The 22,168-nt window shown below is 35.6% G+C and overlaps 1 protein-coding gene across 1 annotated transcript in view; it reads left to right on the top strand.

The window, feature by feature from the left end:
• Positions 1-19,594, top strand: part of LOC106868116 (beta-hexosaminidase subunit alpha) — a 46,315-nt gene extending 26,721 nt beyond the window's left edge. The window contains exons 5-12 of the mRNA XM_014913245.3: positions 3,978-4,086; positions 6,285-6,489; positions 8,115-8,201; positions 10,331-10,403; positions 10,568-10,739; positions 14,170-14,260; positions 16,979-17,083; positions 18,991-19,594. Coding sequence (XP_014768731.1) covers positions 3,978-4,086; positions 6,285-6,489; positions 8,115-8,201; positions 10,331-10,403; positions 10,568-10,739; positions 14,170-14,260; positions 16,979-17,083; positions 18,991-19,045 — 897 coding nt within the window. The 3' untranslated portion in view covers positions 19,046-19,594. The remainder of the gene's footprint in view (positions 1-3,977; positions 4,087-6,284; positions 6,490-8,114; positions 8,202-10,330; positions 10,404-10,567; positions 10,740-14,169; positions 14,261-16,978; positions 17,084-18,990) is intronic.
• The last annotated feature ends 2,574 nt before the right edge of the window (positions 19,595-22,168 follow it).

Below are 22,168 nucleotides of genomic sequence, written 5' to 3'. Positions count from 1 at the left end.
AAATGTATAGCTCTAAAAATTCAAATGTTGATGCTTATCATCACCATCATCATCATATTAGCATAACACTTTTCCATGCTTGCATGGCTCAAACAGAGTTTATTGAAGCCGATTTCCTACAGCTGGATGTCTTTACTGTCATCAATCTTCACCTGTTTCTAAACAAAGTAATGTTTAGTTTCCCCATAGCCAGACATGTTCTTACAGTATATAGGAAATGAGTGACACTGCTTGTATGACAGTGACAGTCATTTACAACTATCATGTGATGTCAAGGCAAGCATACACAAACACACACTAAGATACTCATATACATATATACACATGTGCATGTACGCACACATACACACATGCACGCACGCGCATGCACATATATATATGACAGTCAAACCAGGGCTATAGTAGAAGACACTTGCCCAAGATGCCACACACTGAAACTGAACCCTGAACCTTGTTATTGGAAAGCAATCTTACCACACAGCCATGCCTGTGCTTATACTATTTTACTATGAATTCAATAATAAGCCTTTATTATTGTTCTGATAGACCCACTATGCGCTCAAGTAATTCTAGTATGGGCTATAGTACAACAGACCTAGAATAATGTCAGTCCAGTTAAAATTTAGATTGATAACCTAATGACCTTGATCTTAAGCAACAACTTATACCTCTTCATTTAAATTATGAATTCACTATCCTATTAATGTCATTTCTCTCTCTCTCTCTCTCTCCTTTGTTTGCCCTTTTATCTGTCTCTCTATTTGTTTTCTCCTCTCTTATCTTATTATTTGAAAATATCACTCTTTGTCAATTTTTAAAATTTTTAACTTTCATATGTCCTTCTGTCAACCCCACTTGTTTTCAACAACTCACCACCTCCCTCCAAATATCTTAATTTCATTTTAAATTCTTTTAACTTGTGTTCCATTACTATTGCTACATTTACTGCAACAACTACTTTTGTCCCACATGTAATGTTAAGTACTTTAATAAACATATATATAGAACAACATACTCTACATATTTAATATTTGATAAGCCTTAAACCACAAATCTTTGAAACATAGGCAACTTTATATGCACACACACACACACACACACACACACACACACACACACACACACACACACATAAATAGACAAATGATAAATGGAATTAATGACATTCTTTATGTAAAATCGCTACAATTGTTTCAACACATTCTTACACCTTTTAGTATATAATGGAAGGAAGGTTTTTATGATACTTTTGGGGTATCTCCTTCTTCCATTATAATTATTCTGTTGATTCAAGGAGCTGGAAATACAAAGAATGAAGTTTTCAAGCAGAGTAAATTCAATAACCGTTTATTCACAGGTGTTTCATACAAGGAGTTTGCTTTCAATAACCATCTTCGCAGCAGTGCATAGTTAGCCTTCTCTCCCATACACATGAGGTTCAGTAACCTCTGGAGACAATGCATGTGGTATCACAGTGGGAAAAAAGTCCACTGTGAGCTCCTGGCTTCGATGTCTTGCTTGGCGTCAGTGTGAGAAGAATGAGAGGGAAAATTTGTTGTCTTTTCCTTAAATAATGGTTGCAGGCGAGATCTCGATTTTGCCTCTCATATGGCAATGGTTACAGGCAAGATCTTGCTGTTTCAAAATGGCACTGGCTTCTTTGTGCCTCGCTACAAGTACATAGGTGAGATGTTGTGCAATCATTATCTTAAATCTAAGGTGTAAACTACACCTCCTCAGGTGATTGTCTAAATAATTTCTTTAACTTTGAAGAGCTTATAAAAAGCAACTACTGGGGTTTATTCTTACAAATAATAATGATAGTAACAATGATTTCAAATTTTGGCACAAGGCCAGCAATCTCAGAGAGGGGATAAGTGAATTACACCAACCCCAGTGTCCTACTGATACTTATTTTATTGACCCTGAAAGGATGAAAGGTAAAGTTGACCTCAGCGGAATTTGAACTTGGAACATAGTGATGGACAAAAAGTTGCTAAGCATTTTTCCCAGTGCAGTAACGATTCTGCTAGCTTGCCACTACCACCACCATCACCACCACCACCACCACCACCATCATAATAATAAGAAGAAGAAGAAGACATTCAAGATAAGAGAAGAGTACTTTCAGGATAAGAGAAGAGTACATTTGGCACATGAAGAAACTTCGTAGATCTAAGCTGAATGGGGGTAACTTGATTGAAGCCATTAATGCCTGGATAGTGGGGGTTGTAAAGAATGGTTAGGCATTGTGGAATGGCTGAAGGAAAACTTGAACAGCTTAGATCGAAGGACAAGAAGAATAATGACCATGAAAGATGCTTTCATTCACACGATAATATAGCTAGGCTGTATCTTCCCCATAATGAAGGTGGAAAAAGCTTGATTGTTTGGAGGAATATGTAAGATCTGATTGGATTTAATTGGATGAGTATTTAGTTATGGCACGAGTGGATTTTAAAAAGCAGCATTGAATGAGGAGGTATATAGCAGAAACAGACTTTTTGGTTGATTTCTAAGAAATGGGTGTATGAGGAGGAGGTGGTGGTGGAATTGTTGAAAGAGAAGCCATTGCATGGAGTGTTTTTGCAAGAAACACAAAAACTGGCTGATCCTAAGTCATGGAGATGGTGGCAGAATGAGTATCCGAAGAAATAGACCAAAGGCCTTGAGAACAAATTTGGTCAAGTAATCGACCACTACTGTGCAGAAAGTGTGAGCAGGAGATTGAAAGTGTACATCATATTTGTTAGTGGTTGCTCATAGTTAGCACAAAAGGAGTACAGATGTCGATATGACAAGGTCTCTTTTAGAGTGTACTTAAAACTCTACAAGAAATACAACCTTCAGTGCACAGAAAAATGATATGACCACATTCCACAGGCGTTGGTTGAGAATGAGCAAATGAAAGTCATGTGGAACATGACTGTCTTTACAGACAGGTGTGTGGAGCATAATTGTCTTGATATCATAACTGTGCACAAAGACTCACATGAGTATATAATCTAAATAGAAATGTTATGACGGGTCATAAAATTCAATAAAAAAACATCAAGTCCTTCTGTAATAACTAAGCGAAATTAGAAATTTCCAGCTCGTCAGCACTGGAAGTCAGAGTTAGGAGATCATATCACTTAAGAGATCATTTGTCCCTATCTAACAAATTATCAGAGAGCTGACAAAATGCCAGGATTTGGCAAGCTTAGTACAGGAAATACATCAAGCAACAATCAAAAATGTCCCTTTTTCACTCAGAACAATTTCAAAGAATCTGGATACAATACCTGATATCTTTGACATACCAGATATTTTAGGCAGTACAGAAATAACTGCAGTGCTTGGAATAGCTCATGTGCTTAGGAAGGTGTTATGACTCTGAGCTGCTGGCAGGAGCTGAGGCATAAGTATACACAACCCAACTGTAAAAGATCTGTGTGTTTGAGAAGAATAGCAAAACAATAATAAAAATAATAATCCTTTCCACTATAGGCACAAGGCCTAAAATTTTGTGGGAGGGAGCTAGTTGATGATATCAACCTCAGTGTTCAACTGGTATTTATTTCGTCTACCCCTAAAGGATGAAAGGCAAAGTTGACCTCGGCAGTATTTGAACTCAATATGTAAGGACAGTCAAAATGCTGCTTAGCATTTTGTCTGGTATGTTAATGATTCTGCCAGTTCATCACCCTAATAAACCTTTCTACTATAGGCACAAAGCCTGGAATTTGTGGGGAGGGGGATAGTTGATCACATTGACCATAATAAATGATTGGTACTTAATTTATCGACCCTGAAAGGATGAAAGGCAAAGTTGACCTCAGCAGTATTTGAACTCAATATGTAAAGACGGATAAAATACTGCTAAGCATTTTGTCTGACATGCTAATAATTCTTCCAGTTCATCACCTTAATAATAATAATAATAATAATAATAACAATAATAATGTTTTGTATTTTTGTTCTGACTTCATTAACAGGGAGCATTTAACCCATTGACACATATTTACACCCAGTCTGATGTAAAGGAGATCGTTGAATATGCTCGTCTGCGAGGCATTAGAGTGGTGCCAGAATTTGATACACCAGGTACGTGTTTTTAAATAAGTCATAAATCACAAATGGTGTCTGTAAGAATGTATATATGTGTGTGTTGTTGTATATACATGCATTCATGAGTCTGCATGAAACAGTGGGTGTGTATACACATGCATGTTGTGTGTATTGTTGTTGCTGTTTAGCTCTCAGCTCTAACTGAGCATACCACAGTCCAATGATGATCATCATGACCTCAAGAGCATTGTCCACCTAGGGTTGCTTATTCATGTGTGTACCCATTTTCAAAATAACAGCATGTAATTAGTGAGAGATTTGGCTGCTATTTGTAGTAGATTGGCTGACTACATAAAGACACACTCACTGACTTGCATGTGTATTTTATGTGACTGCTATTGACTAATTTGATATTTCTTTATGAGTGTCATTGTTGTCTATATGTTCTTGTATATGTTCATGAAATTGTCATTGAATGTGTGATGGTTCAACTAGCTGGAGATTGCTAACATGTGCATCAAATAGTCCCTGTGTATGTGAGGAGTGTGTTTGCATGTTTACCAATGGTTAATAACTATGCTGTATGTCTATTCTTTATATTGTTTTAGATGTCATAGCTAAAACCATGCTAAGGTACTGCCTTCATGTTAGAATAATATCTCTTTTATAAGAACACTCATTCTAAACTTATGGCTATTTCTTGTGTATTTTGTGCTTCTGTATAAATATAGAGTTATAATGGGTAAGATTTCATAAGTTCAATACCCCAGTTGTCACATCCTAGATGTTCTGCTGGATTAAAGATGTTTCTCTACTTGAAATATCACACTTCTTATTCTACATTTCATATGGTGAGGAACTGTTTGTTAGCAACAAAGACTACAACTTCCAAAACTGACTAATTTCTTATAATTCTGTATTGTAGCTTTTGTGTTTTTGGCAAGTCATCTAGCTTGTAGAGACTATTTACTACATCTTATGAGTTATTTGAGCAACTTGTAGACTTCATTTCATAGATGAGCCTTCCGCTAACTACTTCTATACAGCTGTAGCAGAAGCATGATCTCTCTTTACCTTTGGCTACCCACATTGTGGCTCTTGACTTTTGGTTACCTATTTTTGGGTCATCACATAATGGTCAAGTTCATTTACCTTTACACAAACTGTCCATCCCTTAGCGTGATAGACTAGCCAAGTGTCTCAACATCAGTTATTTAAGGGACGATTTTCTTCCTTAATTCCTTAGGAAGGTGAGTTTGCTATGAGCAAGTTTTGGATCTTCAACAATGAGAGCAGTGTATTCCAATTTGCAGCTTCAGCAAACCATAATTGTATCCAGAATCCTTGATGTTATGCTTTGTGTCTTTCCAACATTTCATCTTCAACTTTTAGAAACCTTTGGCAATTATTCATGTTCTATCAGTTTGCTTTTATTCACTTTAGCAACAGTAATAAATGTTGCAGTGTGGTCAACTTCAATTTGCCTTTGTATTTTCTTATTGATATCTATCCTGACTTATATTAACCAAAAGACTTAACATTAACAAGCCTTAAACCACATTGCATTGCATTTCATACAACAACCCATCATATGCTAAAATCTATCAACTCTGAAGTCTTTTTTTTTACCTGTTAGTGCCAGGGACCCACTGCATCTTTCTTGTACTCATTGCTTGCATTTTGAACACAACATCAAATTCTTGATTATGTCCTTCCTAAATATCAATCAAAAAGTATCAAAATTACAATACTAACTTCCCAGTTAACATTTACCTTTTGTCTTCTCCCCTATTTGCTTGTGATTTTGTCTTTGCCATGTTGATCTTTCTGAAATAAAAGCCAGATATTATCATGAATAAAAATTTTGATTATTTTTTGGGTGGCATAGTCATGCAAGATGCATGACAACCTCACTATTGTCAGTGGCATAGAAAAGCACCCAATACACTCTGTAAAGTGATTGGTGTTAGGAAGGGTACCCAACTATAAAAACCATGACAAAGCCGACACTGGCACATGTTGCAGCCCTTGGACTCATTGGATCCTATCAAACCACCCAACCTATGCCAGCATGGAACATAGACATTAAATGATGATGATGGTGGGTGCTGCTGCTAGATAAATAGATTCTGATTACCTAAATCTGTTTTTGTCATATCAATTTGATTTTAAAATTTATTGGTAGAATTCATAAATTCATGCATTTTCTGTTTATATGTAATCATTTCTTTTAGGCCATACTTTATCCTGGGGTAAATCTCAGAAAGAACTTCTTACTCCATGTTACTATTCTTCGTCTAAGAATGGTAAATATGGTCCTATCAATCCAATTTTGAATTCTACATATGCCTTTATGAAGAAGTTTATTTATGAAATTAGCATGATGTTTCCTGATAAATATTTCCATGCTGGGGGAGATGAGGTTAACTTTGATTGTTGGTAAGTATTGTTGTTCAGTTTGTCATAATCATGTTTGATAGTTTTATATTAAATTCAAGTTTTGCTCTTTAATAATTTTGGTATGTCTCATTTGAATTGCAGTCTTTTGTAACATTTTTTTTCAACAGTGATTTGGAAAACTATGGTAATGCTGTTGAGAATAAATTAAACCAAAATAAGAGGAAAAGAAGAAAATTTTACTTTATATATATCCATCTATTTTCATTGCCCAGTATTCTTGGCAGTGGGATCATAGGAGTAGAGTCCTCAGGCATTGCTTCCTTAGGGTCCTATCAGAAAAGAAACTAAAGCATTAAATTTTCCAGCTAGATTCCCAAATGTAACCAACTAAGTGTTTGGATATTATCCAACCCCCTTAATACCTAGGTCTTCTGCTAGTTGGTTTAGATTTAAGAATCTATTTTGTGATTCTTGTAACATTCTAATCACAAGTATTGAAGCTTTGACCTCACAATGCAGTGAAGTAGCAGCTTGACCTGGAGAGAGACTCCCTGATCTCCAGGCTGCATACTTTGTCAAGTAATATAACTTCAGAGATCCTGTAGAGGAACCCCATTTTACTATATATCATTTCATCCTGTAGAGGAACCCCATTTTACTATATATCATTTCATAATTCTAATTGTTAAGCTATAGAGCTCTAATCATAGACAAAGAGAGAGAGGGAGAGAGAGGGAGAGAGACAAAAGAGAAAGAAACTGCTAAGGCAGTTATGAAAGGCTATCAAGATCAACTCCCACTTCACTCTCAGGAAAACTGACAAAGGGGTCTTAATTCATCAGAATAATGCTCCAGCATACAAGTCCTTTTCTTTCAAAGGCTGCTGTGTGTGACTGGCTTTGAACTGGTTGATCACCCACCCTATTCTCCTGATTTGGTTCCATCTTACTATCATCTATTCCCCACCATAGAACGAAACTTGGCTGAGAAGTAGTATTGCAGTGATGATGACATCATATTTGCTGTTGATAACTTTTTTGCTGAAAGCTTCTTCACTAATGGGATCCAAGCACTGCAACACTGATGGAAGAAGTGTGTGGACTACAAGGGGGACTATGTTGAAAAATAAACCTCGTTTGATCACATTCCATGAGAGAATCTTGGTCAGCCTGTGAATTTTTCAACCAATCCTCACATATGCAGTGACAAGTGTAAAACAAGTTGAATATGACCTGTTACATCATAATGAATTGGCTAACACACTAGAATACAGAAAGCATACAAAGCAGAAATTATGTTAGCATCTTAGTGATTTTCTTTGTGCAATTTATATTTTTCATTTGCTTGTATCATCTATTCAATAAGATTTTAAAATAGATCAACAAAAAGACTCTTACTGAAATTTCTTATAAGTTATAAATATTTGTTCTCTAATGGATCATACTACATCCTTTATATTCAGTATTAGCTTTCTTTTTTGATAATTTAATATTGGAATCTACTTAGCGTGCTTCTTACAAAATGTTTTGAATATTAATAAATTTATATTACAGAAGACAAAGCTGTTAGAAGCTCTCACATATTTGTTAATAGTTGATGACAGGTCCTATCTAAATCATCATTTACTACAATATATTCTGAACTTTGTTTTTATCTTTTTATAGGAAAAGCAATCCTGATATTACTAAATTCATGCAAAATATGAAATTTGGAACATCTTATTATAAGTTAGAACAATACTATATGGAGAAGTAAGTATTTTGTATGTTGCATAATGTTGTTTTATAACCTTTAGTTCTTCATGTATTTATATTATTAGTTCTTGATAATGAATAATTCTTGATCAGCTTAACTTGTGCAGAGTAAGAGCAAGAAAGTTACTAATAAAACATTTTAAAGTAATCTCTTGATCCAGCACTCTGGATATGATCTGCTTGAGGAGGATCTTGAATTACATGTACACTGTTATGTAGGGATTGGTTGTGAATGGAAGTCAAGCATGCCGAATTTGTTTTGTCTGATTTGTTTATATACGATTGAAGAATATGAGGATGATGAATAAGATGAGTAAAATAGATGGTACACGTTCTGCAGTGTTTTGAATAATTCATGTTAAATGAAAACTGCCTTTAAAAAAAGGTAATCTACAAAGCAATATGACAAGAAGGACAAATAAAAACTACACTGAAGTAATAAGCAGACTGTTCAAGGCTACATATACACTACACTTATTATTTCACAGCATAGATAGAAGAAATGCAGTGTCTCTATCAAAGCACATTTGGGACTTAAAAGAGGGATGCATAAAAATGAATATAACAAACTTGGCAATAATAGATTGCATTGTCCCTTGCATAATGCTTCTAGGATGTGCCTACTATGCACCACAGAAAAATATAATATAATTATGCAATGAATATGTTTCTTAAACAGAACTGAGAAGATGTCACAATGCAGATACAAGAATAAATTCATTATAAAAAATTGTCGAAGATGCAACAACAGCAGAAATAGCAGCAGGAAGCACAACAATGACAACAGTAACAGATTAACAACTAACAAAATCAAACTACAGAAAAAGATTATAATACAGAATGCAAAATGCAAACAATCCAGTTTGTGTCAAATCATTAATTATGGATTCAATGAGCCTTAAATATTAAATAATAACTGTAAAAGAACTACATGCATACACACAAGCACATACACATGTACAAGCACATGCACATACCAATGATGGAAATGATTTTCAGGAACTAGATATACAGTAAAACTGTGTCCATTAGAGTTAAGTGAAGTGAGTGCATGCAGCTGTAAGTGTATAAGAGTAATTTTTTTCTTAAATATGGCTAAAATTGGAGGCATTTTGAAACTGTATAACCCACACTGGGTATGATAATTATGCACACACACATACACATACACACACATGCAAACAACAGTCACATAACTATCAGTTACCTCTTCCAATATATCTTTCATGCAATTTAATTTTCTTACTTGTATAAAACTAAAAGGACTCAATATTTTGTCTTTAAGTGATGAGGTTTGCATGTAGGGTTCATGAAATTCCTATTATAGGTCACAATATAGTGGTCAGTATATGTGATAAAACTTATGTCTATTATACAAATGCAAGTGTATGTGGTTATGTATGTGTGTTTAGCTCCAAAAGGCTCTGATACAGTGCATCCTCAAGAAAAATTTCCCACTCTTTACCTATCACGATCAATCTATATCTCTCTATATTTACCATACTCTTGACACTTACTCTGTGTATATGTATTAATTCTCATGCATTTCTTTCATTTTGTTTAAAACCCGGTGTTCTAATATTTACTTTCATTTTATCACAGCTATTAAGTACAAATCCTGTTTTCTGATTGGGTAAAAATGATCAAACTTTAAAGCTCTGTAATGTTTTGATTGAAACTTGACAAACAATAGCTGATTATAAGTAGACATTTTGGTGTATTGATTTCTCAATCAATTGATGTGATTCAGAAGGGAAAATTTTATGAGATATATCATAAGTCACCTGACTCCAAAAAATACTATTGAATTAAAAAATAGATATCATAGTTACCCATATGCCTCGATTTTCATAGGTGGCATAAACATATATGAACACAAATGCATATAAACCTGTGTGTGTGTGTGTGTGTGTGTGTGTGTGTGTGTGTGTGTGTGTATTTATAGATACATGTTTAAATAAGTGCGTGTAATGCATACTCATCTACATTGTGTGTATGCAGAGCTGTACATACTATTATTTCCGCTCAGTAGATAAACATATTTCTCTATAAGTAATGTAAATTGTTTATCACTATTGTTTTCTGTTATACATGCTTGACCAAATGTTTTTATCTTTATGTTACAGATTATTAGACCTTGTTGCATATAACCATAAACACTATCTGATCTGGCAAGAAGTCATTGATAACAAAGCTACAGTTTGTATAAATTTCTCTTTCTCTCCTTCTCTCTCTTTCCTTCCTCCTTTTTCCTCCTCCTTTATTTTCATTTAATTTCATTTCATCTTATGTAAGATAAAAACATTTTACTTTGATTTAAATATCTAATCGTAATCATTGATGCATGAACAATTTCTATTCAGGTTCAAAATGATACTGTGGTCCATGTCTGGAAAAGTGGCTTCAAGGAAGAATTAGCAAAGGTTACAAGCATGGGTTATAAAACACTACTTTCCTCATGCTGGTATCTTAACTATATTTCTTATGGATCTGACTGGCAACAATATTATACTTGTGATCCTCAAAATTTTTCTGGTAAGGAATTAATTTAACGCCAGTTTTTAATTGCATCTATTTACATACTATGTTCAAATCATTTAGGCTTCAACTTTGTTTTTCCTTTTATTTCCTTGACATAGATAAAATAAATACCAATTATATACTGGAGTTGATCCAACCATACTATATGACAATAAATGTGTAATCTTGCTACATTGATAGAAATCATTAATTACATTTGGTGCCATGTAAAAAGTACCCATACTGGTGCCACATAAACATACCCATGCTGGTGCAGTATTAAAGTACCTAGTATACTGTAAAGTGGTTGGCATCAGGAAGGGCATCCAGCCATAGAAACCATGCCAGATGGAAAACAGAAGTTAAATGATGATGATGATTTACTTATTACAAACTTTCATAAATTGATCGCTGACAGTTTTTACCTATGACTGGAAATGAATGACTGATTTAGCTATAGATTCATACAGAATAATTTCCTATTGTTTTATTGCAAGGACAAGTGTTTCTCAAAAACCTAGGAGTGTGTGTGCATGCATATTTTTGAAGTTTTGAGAGAAGGAAGGATCCCTCTATTTCTTGCATTATTTTTTCCATTATACCTTACAACCCAATGAATAACAAAACTTTGTGAATAAAAAGAAAAAGAAGTTGAGCCTGTTTTAATTTAAACATTAATTCTTATTTTCTAAAATGATTTTTCTGATGTACTCTGACACAAACAATATGTTCAAAGTGACATAAGGATCTTGATTAGAAAATACAAGTAGATGTTGTTATCCTGATCCAGATGGCATATGATCAAGTGTGTAACATCTGTGGCCCTCCTGACTCTGACTACAGTACACATGTTCTTTCTTTTTTTAAATGGCAGGTGTGCTTTGAGGAAGATTTGGCAACTATTTCTGGCAAGAGCAAAGAACTTGATTTATGGACCACTTTAATTCATTGAAATATTTAGCATTTACTACTACATAACCCATTGTTTTATGAACAAAAAAAATATTGTTTTGGTTTAAGAGTGTTGTAGTTTGCTTGAAACATTGTAATGCAGAAGTAGAAAAATGAATGAAATTAGAAATCAAGAAGCTTCTAACAATGCAGAAAGTTTAAAAAAACCTTTATAGTTCAGGTGCAAAGGCCTATCTTAAGAAGAATACAGTCAAAGAAATGTGTATCTACATAGATCCTGCCATTTTGGATAGTCTGGTGCTTTGGCTTGTAGTTGCAGTTCCCCAAATACTGGTGTAGTTGGTGCTGTAAAGGTCACATTGAGGACAATGAAGACTGGCTATAGGTTAGCAGCAGTGGTGGGGAAGGTTGTTGTCCATGGTGGTGAGTGCTGTGGAGATTATTCACTCAAAGATGACCAGCATTCTGGTTGACCTACTGAAGTTGATGATGACCAAATCAAAGCCATAAAATGTCTTGGACTCGTTAAGAAGCTCGATATTTGGGCTATGCACAAATTGAAAGAGAGTCGCTTAACACGAATCAATATTTGTAATATGCATCTCAATTGCAATGAAATCAACCATTTTTGAAATGAATCATCACTGGTGATGAAAAATGGATTGTCTACAATAACATCAATCAAAAATGATCATGGTTCAAGTATAATGAACCAGCACAAACCACATTGAAAGCTGAATTGCATCAAAAAAAGGTCATGCTGTCAATTTGGTGCGATTAAAAAGGTGTTGTGTATTTTGAGCTGCTTCCAAGGAACCAAACGATCAATTCAGATGTTTACTGTCAACAACTAATGAAACTGGAGGAAGCAATCAAAGAAAAACAGCCAGAATTGGAAAATCATAAAGGAATTGTGTTCCATCATGACAACACTAGACCGCACACATCTTTGCTAACTTGTAAAAAAGTTATTGGAGCTTACTTGGGAAGTGATGTCACAGCCACCATATAGCCCTGACCTTGCACCATCAGATTACCATTTATTTCGAAATTTGAAAAATTCTTTGAATGGTAAAACTTTCAATAATGATGATGACCTGAAATTGCACTTGCTTCAGTTTTTGGCTGATAAGGACCAGAAGTTCTATGAGCGTGGAAACATGAAGTTGCCAGAAAGATGGCAAAAACTCATCAAACAAAACAGGAAATATATAATTGATTAAAGTTCATTCTTTGTATGAAAAGAAATGACTTTTATTTCAAACTAAAAAACCGAAATTACTTTCATGCCAACCCAATATTTACTACCTTTTGGGAATCTCCTGAGCATTTGAGATACTTACTTCCCATGTTTTAATCTTCCACACACAAACATTACTTTCTCCATTAACTTTCTTATGATTCCTTTGCACTTCTTGTTCATTCATATCCTGCCCTAGGTACACCGTATAGAATTTCTTCTTACTCCTTTCTTACTTATCAAGTTGTGGCATTTTCTGAAGCGAGTGGAATCTTGTTTGTTTTCCTGCTTATTCGAAATTTGGTTTTTGTTAACTTTAAGGCTCTTTGATTTCCAGTTTTGCTTCCTCACCTGGAATTTCTTTTCTGATTCTACTACAGATTCTACTATAAGAATGAAGTCATCAGCATTATAGTTTCCAAGGACAGCCAGTCTTAACTTCTTCTGTTATGACCTGGAGGACTAACGAATAGGAGGTAGCTGAGAATTAAGCCATGGTGAACTACTGCCTGTTCACTAAATTCATTGCTATACTCATTGTTATCTCTCACCTTACATATTTTACCTTTGTATATGGCTTGTATAGCTTATACATGACATTCTACTCCTATCTTATTCAGGGACCACCAGATGAGGGATCAAATGTCCATCGGAAGCTTTCTCCAAGTCAATGAATGCTAGTACAGTAGCTTACTTTTAGCTATTAGCTATATATGTGTGTATATATGCATGTGTGCATGCACACACACACACACACACAATGTCTTTCAATCGTTGTTTTGTTTAGCATCTGTTTTCTGTGTTTTCATAGTTTAGAAGGAAGGTAATTCAAGCAGGACTTTTGGCAGCAGCACCTTTTTTTGTCAACCTTTACCTGTTTTTCAATTAAAGCAGTTTCTTTCTTCTATTCCAAACAAATTCAAAAGTGGAAAGCTAGTGGAAAATTTATTGATAGAAAATGACAACAAATATCGCCAGATGATGCCAACCAGAAATGGCAGCATCACAGTCTGTAGCTCAATGTAGCTTTTTCGTAAACATTCACAGACAGACAGACAGGCAGACAGGCAGGCAGGCAGGCAGGCAGGCTGGCTGGCTGGCCGACCGACCGACCGACCGACCGACCGACCGACCGACCGACCGACCGACCGACCGACCGACCGTTGCGATTAATGAAATGAACTCTGTATGTATGGGGAGAAGCACACTTGTGTGTGTGATGAACTGACAGATCCTGTCATTATGACAATAAATTGCTCTAATTAAACTATGTATTTTTATTTATTTGCATAGGTTCTACTAAACAGAAAGAACTGGTAATTGGAGGTGAAGTATGTATGTGGGGAGAATATGTTGATGGTACCAACCTTACTCCCAGACTTTGGTAGGTATTGAATCTATTTGTTTTTGTCACTGTCATCTCTGATATTGTTGTTAATGTTTAATTCACTTGAATTCTGGATTATCAAAGTGTGATAGTCAATAGTGCTGATGTGAACAGCTGCTCTAAAACTTGCCAAGCTTTTTTCACTTTCATTTTCATATGGCCATTAAGCTATTCATCTAATCTTTCTCTTATAGAACTTGATAAAAGTTTCAATAACTATAGTGAGAAATAAAATGATTAGTAGTGTTGGTTGGAGTACAGAAGTAGACCAATGTGTGTATATCTAAGATTATATATATATATATATATAATGGGTCTCGAAGGTTCATGATACCTGCAGAGTATCTCCTTCTCCCATTATAATTATTTTCTGTAGAAGAAGAAGAAGAAGCTTACAAGCGGATGCAATTCAATGGTTGTTTATTTTAGTTCTCATTTCATGGGGTTTGCTCCCGGCGACCATCTGTATGGCAGCGCGTGGTTCGTTGTAGCTCCGTTCACGTGAGGTACATTACTTCTGGAGATAACAGGTAAAGTTAGAGTGGGTTAAGAATCCGCTGTGAGCTGCTAGTTTGCAGTGTTGTTCAATGTGAGCGCCAATGCTAGAAAGAGGACGAATTGCTTAATACACCTCCTTAAATAAATGTTGCTCATGAGAGTCTCGCTGTGGTCTCGTGCATGGCAAACATGGTTGTTGGCGAGATCTCACTCTTGTCTCAGACATGGTAATGGCTGCCAGCGAGATCTTGCACAAAAAACAGGATACCAAAAAAAAAAGGACACCAAACTCTGGATAGACCAGAGTGTGAAGTACAAGCCAAATAATAGAAAAAATTAGCAGAAACCATGTGTGGTATTCTAAACTTTATAAGACACACACATTTCAGCAACATGTTGGAATAATTGCATAACAATGGTAGAAACATTATGCAGCCATGCATTTTGCCTCATCAGTGTTCCACCATAAATATAACAATCTATGTTGAAGCTCCAAATATGTACACTTTTCCCTATTGTGCAAATGAGCAAACCTCTGAGACAAGAAGGTATCCAATGGTATACATGTAGAAAGTACAAGGAGATTAGATCAGTAGTCTGATAAATGCGAGATACAAGTAATCAAACTTCTGTGCTAGAGAGGTCATTTGCATACTATCACACATCACCAGCTGGTAACAACAGAATGTTTTCTCTGTCAGTGGATGGAGTAGATCCCTATTTTTCTATGTTTATTAATGATGTACTTACCATTGGCCAAAATAATTCCTTCCCTGGTACATAACCCACATGGCCTCCCACTGCCCTGGTAAGCTACTGTATGCCCCAGTACCAATCAATACAAATCGTAACTAACCCTATTATCTTTTAACTCCTGGGCACATTTGGCTAATAGATTCAACTATGAGAACTAGATCATCAGCATATTGGAGTTTCCATGGACAGCCAGTCTTAAACTTCTCAGTGATGGATTGAAGGACTATGATTAATAGAAAAGGACTAAGGACCCAACCCTGATAGCCTCCTACCTTCATGCTAAATCTATTATTGAAGTTATTGCCAACTCTCACCTTAAATACTGCATCCTTGTACATAGCTTGATCTGCTCACACAAATTGTTTGTTTGCATCAAATTTCCTCATAGCCTCAGAAATTACTGAATGTGATAACTTGTCAAATACTTTCTACAAATCAATGAAATCTAGGAATAGCAGCTTATTTTTGGTTAGGTATTTCTCCTGCAGTTGCCTCACTAGGTAGATTGTATCTGCGGTGTCTCTTCTTGGAACAAAGCCAAACTGCATCTCATCCAGGTCTATTGGGCTACGATTTTCTCCATGACCTAGAAGTTTGATTCCTCTATAGTTGCTTTCCATTAAGGCATTGCCTTTGTCCTTGTATCAGTTTACAATGATACTGCTATGCCAGTCTTGGGAATGATGCCCTCTCGAATGACTTGATTAATTTTGCATTCCACTTGCCCAGATATTTTAATCATCTCTACAACTAGCAAATGATGATGATGATGGTGATATATATATGACAGACTCTCCTGTTGAAGACGATGTATGAGGGTTCACTTTTGCAAAAATGTTTGTGCCACACATTAGCTTACTCTCTCCATCAAATTAATGTTGTCTGAACAGGTGCACGGTGTACCATATGTGTACTGCTTACACAAAAATATATAAATCATCATCATCGTCATCATTATTTTTACATCTATCTTCTCTGCTAGCATAGGTTAGACAGTTTGACAGCATTCAACAGGTTAGAAGGCCATGCCTTACTGCAATGTCTCATGTTTTACCTGGTTCCTATAGCTAGGTGCCCTTCTTAACACCATCCACTTCATAGAGTGTACTGAGTGCATGTTTTGTGGCACCTGTACTCTAGATAGTGGCTTACCATGAGTAACTCTAAAGAGCTCTCTCAAGGCTTGCATTGTCACTACTCAGTTACTACAAATGCATTTGCACATATATTCTTGGCATATAACTAGCATATATCTTTGGCACTGATACTTAACTGTTGTGAATTAAATCTTTGCTGAAGTTAATTTTACTTTTCATCTATTCCAGATTGTTTTGTCTGTTACTAATATCGTTTACTTGTTTCTAGGTTTTTTTTTTTTTGTTCTTTTCCCTATCAACTACAGAAGACATACTGTCTTGGAGTTTTCTGTATATATGAGTTAGTACTTTTTTTCTTTTACAGGCCAAGAGCATCAGCTGTTGCTGAACGTTTATGGAGTGATGCTAGTGTAACAAATATAGCTTCTGCAGAGACTCGCTTAGAATTTCATAGATGTCGGCTTTTAAAGTAAGAATTACTGTTTTAATACTTATCTTTTCTTGAATTTAAATTTGCTTCATACACAAATTATGTATGAATTAGCATTTGCATATTATAAAAAAACCTGAAAAATAGCTTGGAAATAATGCTTCACCAACTACCATCACCTATACCCCAACCATATCACACAACATTCTTCATTAATTTTTCTTATTGTTAACTATAGTAGAATAACAAAATAATAAAAGCCCCATACACAGTATCATGCTGTGTTTAGTTAAGGCTCTTTGTTCCAAGTTCAAATCTTGTCAAGATCACCTTTGCTTTTCACTCTTGAGGTTGGTAAAATGAAGTGCCAGTCAACTACTTAGATAAATTTAACCAACTATACCTTTCCCCTCAAAATGTGTGGTTTCATGTCAGCAATAGAAATCATTTATCAGAGAAGGACATTTGTTGCTAGCTAAGTGACTAAAGGTCAGTGTCAGTGATTAAAAATGTCTCTTTATGATACTTATTTATATATAACCTAGTGTGAATGTGTCTAAGTTAATCAGGGCTTACCGAGGACCTCATTGCCAATGTAATTGTATAGTCCTAGTTAGTCCTTATCAACTAAACTCTCTATGACACAGTTCCATCTATCTGTCTGTCTGTTACTGAATAAATAAATACTATAAAGAGATATTGTTAATTATTGTCAGTATAGAAGAGCACAGTTTAACTTATGAATGTTTCTTTACTTTTTTCTCTTGAACTCAAATTCTTACATGTGCAACACTTTCAAATGACTAGCATCACTTTATCTTCTTAACATTTAGAAAACTGGGATAAGCTCCTGTACACTATGACACCTAGTAAAAATGGTGAGGCAGAAATATTGTTATCTAAACAATAGTTAAGCATATATTTTTTTATCTTAAGAAAGGATAAAACAGAAATGTGTTGCTTTCAATCCCCTTTTCTATACTGCACATATTAAAACTGATCATCTTGGTTACCTTACACATCATCATCATCATCGTTTAACGTCTGCTTTCCATGCTAGCATGGGTTGGACGATTTGACTGAGGACTGGTGAAACCAGATGGCTACACCAGGCTCCAATCTGATTTGGCAGAGTTTCTACAGCTGGATGCCCTTCCTAACACTAACCACTCAGAGAGTGTAGTGGGTGCTTTTACGTGCCACCGGCACGAAGGCCAGTCAGGCGGAAACTGTTGTTAAATTTAGAGTTCTTTTCAGGATTGAAAATATATTTTAAAGCGCAGTAGAAATTCAAAAGGCACAGTTCACTTATATTTCAAATTGGGCTTATGAAGTAGCATTCTTATATCTGTGATTATATATCTTCAGAATATAAGTAACTGAAATAAAACAATTTTTAAGTACAAATAAAAAAAAAACAAGTAGCTGACTCATGACCCTTTAGGGATGAAACTGGCTGGAGTAATTTCAGAATCTAAAAAACTTCTGACTATAGTATTGGTTAGCAACAATAACAATAGTAAAGAAGAGTTTGTTCTGTTGCCATGAGAAGTGAGAAAAGCTAAGATTTCAAATAATGGCTTTTCAGCCAAATGTAGTGTTCAAGTAATTGCTGGGCAGAAATCAAAAAAGGAAAGAATAGGTTATTTGGTTGGACAGAAAGTGGATGTAGAGGTATTTGCAGTGAAAGAGAAATGTTGGGGTGGGAAATAAGATTTAAAAATCTGACTGGCCCAGCTTCTAAACAATGATGCCGCTTGAACAAAATATTCAATTTTTTTGTATGTTTTGGCATGTTTCAACTTTAGTAATACTCCTCATGCTTTCGATACAACTTTTTCTCTCAGAGTTTGTAAATATCCCAATTCAATTTAATGAATTTCTTGTTTAAAACATCAAAATAAAGTTAATGCTTTTTTTATAATATTGTTTTTATTTTATTTTAGGCGTGGTGTTCCAGCTGAACCTTTGAGTCCAGGTTACTGCCCTAGAGCAATGTAGAACATTTACTAACAATATCCAATGGATAACTTTCGATACTTTACTCTTCATTATTTTACTCTTAGAAGAATGAAAAACAAATAGAACAAAAATAATTTGATTAATTTAAGTCTGGTTTCATGTTCATCACATTTATTTTCCTTTCCACTAAAATATAATGACTTTATGAATTGGCAATGAGAAACCAATATTTGTTTGACTCAAAGAAGACAACACTTGTATTGAAACATTGACTCTATATCATTCCTATGTAAGGTTTAAAATTTATCAAGAAGTGTTTTATTTGTCTTACAAGCAAAATACTCCTTGTCTCTGATTTTTCAGTCAGTTCCAAATGATATTAAAATAAATTGGAAATCTGTCAAACACCACCAACACTGTTTAGATTCCCATGGAAATTATATATTACAATACTTTAAATGATTCCTATAAAAATTTTGGTTCAATTTTTTTCCCATTTTGTTATTTTGTTTTCTGAAGATTTTAAATTCAAATTAATGAAAATAAATGTTAGTTCATTAAAATATTTTAAGAAGAAACAATTAGAAAGATTGTTTTGAATTGAAATTTTTACTTGAATCAAAGTTTGGTTTCAAAAAACAAATGTTTTTCTTGATTTGAATTAAATTTTCGTATGGAATTTCAATTTAAGTTTATAAAATTGGAAAAAAAGGAAAAATTTTTGATAAATAAATCTTATTTACTAGGGTCTTAAAGTTAACTTAGCAAAAAAGCTAAGGTCCTAGTAAGCAAGAACTCAAATAGGATTTACCCACCATTTCAGGTAAATAGCCCTGCTCAATATGTAAAAAAGTTGTAGGCTTGAACTCCATTTGGTGTACCTGGTGCAAGTAATGGAAACACAAAAGGTGCAGTGGAATAATAGGAAGGTTAACAAAGAAAGTAGTGTTTGTATGTGGAAGACATACAGGAGCCTTAAGGACTACAGATGCACAGAATACTGATTTCCTCAAATGTCCTTGAGGTTCTTCAAGTAGTAGATAATTCATGTTACTTAGGTGACCTAATTAGCAGTGGAGGAAGATGTACTGAAAGTGTAATTGCTAGAATAAGATTAGGATGGAGAAAGTTCAGAGAGCTTTTACCACTGTTGGCAACCAAAGGTCTCTCTCTCTAAGTGAAAGGAGGATTGTCTGATGCATGTGGACAGACAGCAAAGTTACACAGTAGTGAGACATGGGCCCTAAATGCAGAGGACATGCAAAGACTAGAAAGAAAGGAAGCTGGTATGCTCCACTGGGTGTGCAACAGAGTGCTAGTGTATTGAGAGAAAAGTTAGGCATAAGACGAATTAGATGCTGTGTGCAAGAGAGAAGACTCTGCTGGTTTTGCCATGCGATGCAGATGGATGAGGATAGTTGCATAAAGAAATGGCAATCACTTAAAGTGGAGGGAAGTTGAGGAAGAAGGAGACCCAGGAAAACATGGGATGAAGTATTGAAGGCCAATCTCAAAACACTGAACCTTACAAAGACGACGACAAAGGACTGAGGTATATGACACCTTGTACTCAAGACTCACTCACTACAACAGAATTAATATCCTAATGGAATTGATATCCCAGAACCACCTTGGTATTGCTTGTCAACCTCCTCCCACCGCCCACATTTCATTCCTTAACATCCATCACTTCCGCTATCATCCAAGAGCAGAACAGGCACATTCTACACTCCCTTGCTTTCTCAATCACCTTTACTCCCCCACTCCAGTTACCTTCCTCCCTTACCCACTGTCTTCATCAATTACCTTCTTTCTGCACCTGCTGTCCACCTGAGGGGGATATGTTGAATAAAATCACAATTTTTTGATTCTCCTAAATTTTCTTTTACCCAAAGCCAGGAACTTTTCAGCACTCCCTTATATTGTCTCAGTTTTACAAAGTGGTATCAAAAAGTTCCTGGAATAGTTATGCTTTATAAAGAAAAACTTATTTACCTAATTTTTAACATCGTCTCCTTCAAAATAGTCACCTTGTGTAGCAATAGACCGGTCCTAGCATTCCTGACACTTTTGGAATGTGGCCTGGAAGTCGTTTTCTGTGAGTCAAGTGAGTCAAGGACCTCTGCAATTCACTCTTGATCCTGACAACAGGTTTAAAATGGCAACCTTTGAGCTGCATTTTCATCTTGGGGAAGAGATGGAAGTCTGCAGGTGCAGAAGCAACACTTATGTTGTTTTTGGTGGAAACTCAAGAATGAGGAGACCTTCGTGACAGTGCATTGTCATGAAGAATCCAATTCTTTGTGCTCCACAGATCTGGTTGCTTTTACTGAATGTCCTCCCTCAAATGTTTCAAATCATCATTAGTTGTCCTCCGACAATCCTCATGCACAAACTGATGAATTTTCTCCACATTTCCAGGGGTGATGCTCATGACAGGTCTTCCAGATCGATTGTCGTCTTCCAGGGATGTTCTGCTTTTAAAGCATCCATGCCACTTGAAACATTACATACAACCCGTTGCTTTATCCCTTTAAGCTTGCTAAAGCATGCTCAATGTCTCTGCAGCAGACTTCCCGGTTCACATCATACTGTGAGTGATTTAAAGGTTGAAGGGGAGAAGAAGAAAGGATTAAAAAACAGAGAGAGGGAGGATGCAGGTGGCTTAGGAAACAGTCGTAGAAAAGTAGAGGAAGAGCAAGAAAAAATACAAGGTGGAGGAGGGATAGTGGGAGAGGTCAGTAATGGAGGATGGGGGATCAATAAAAATAGAAGAACCAGAGGAAAGTGGGAAGGGGTAGGATAGGTCTGTATGGTGAAAGGAGGCACCACTGGTGGTTGGGTATGTCACAAAGCAGACGTTAAATCAACCATGGAGATCGCTGGCAAAAGAGAAAGAGAGGAAGAGGCAAGAAATGAAATAAAGGAATGGTGGGTAGCGGAATTGGGGTGCTGCTGAGACAGTGGTAAGGAGCGAGGGGAGTAATGAAGAGCAATCTTCGAAACAATTAGGGATGGGATCTGAAATAAAAACAGGAAGAGGTAAGGAAAGAAAGAATTCCAGGAATGAGGGTGAGGCAGTGGTGAAGGAAGATATGCTGAGATATGGAAAGAAGAGAGGGAGGGAGGGGAGAGGGAAGTGATAAGTCGGGGCTTAATCGT

This window comes from Octopus bimaculoides, chromosome 2, assembly GCF_046866305.1.
Source record: "Octopus bimaculoides isolate indiv1 chromosome 2, ASM4686630v1, whole genome shotgun sequence".
Taxonomy (NCBI): domain Eukaryota; kingdom Metazoa; phylum Mollusca; class Cephalopoda; order Octopoda; family Octopodidae; genus Octopus; species Octopus bimaculoides.
This window is presented reverse-complemented; position numbering and strand designations above follow the sequence as displayed.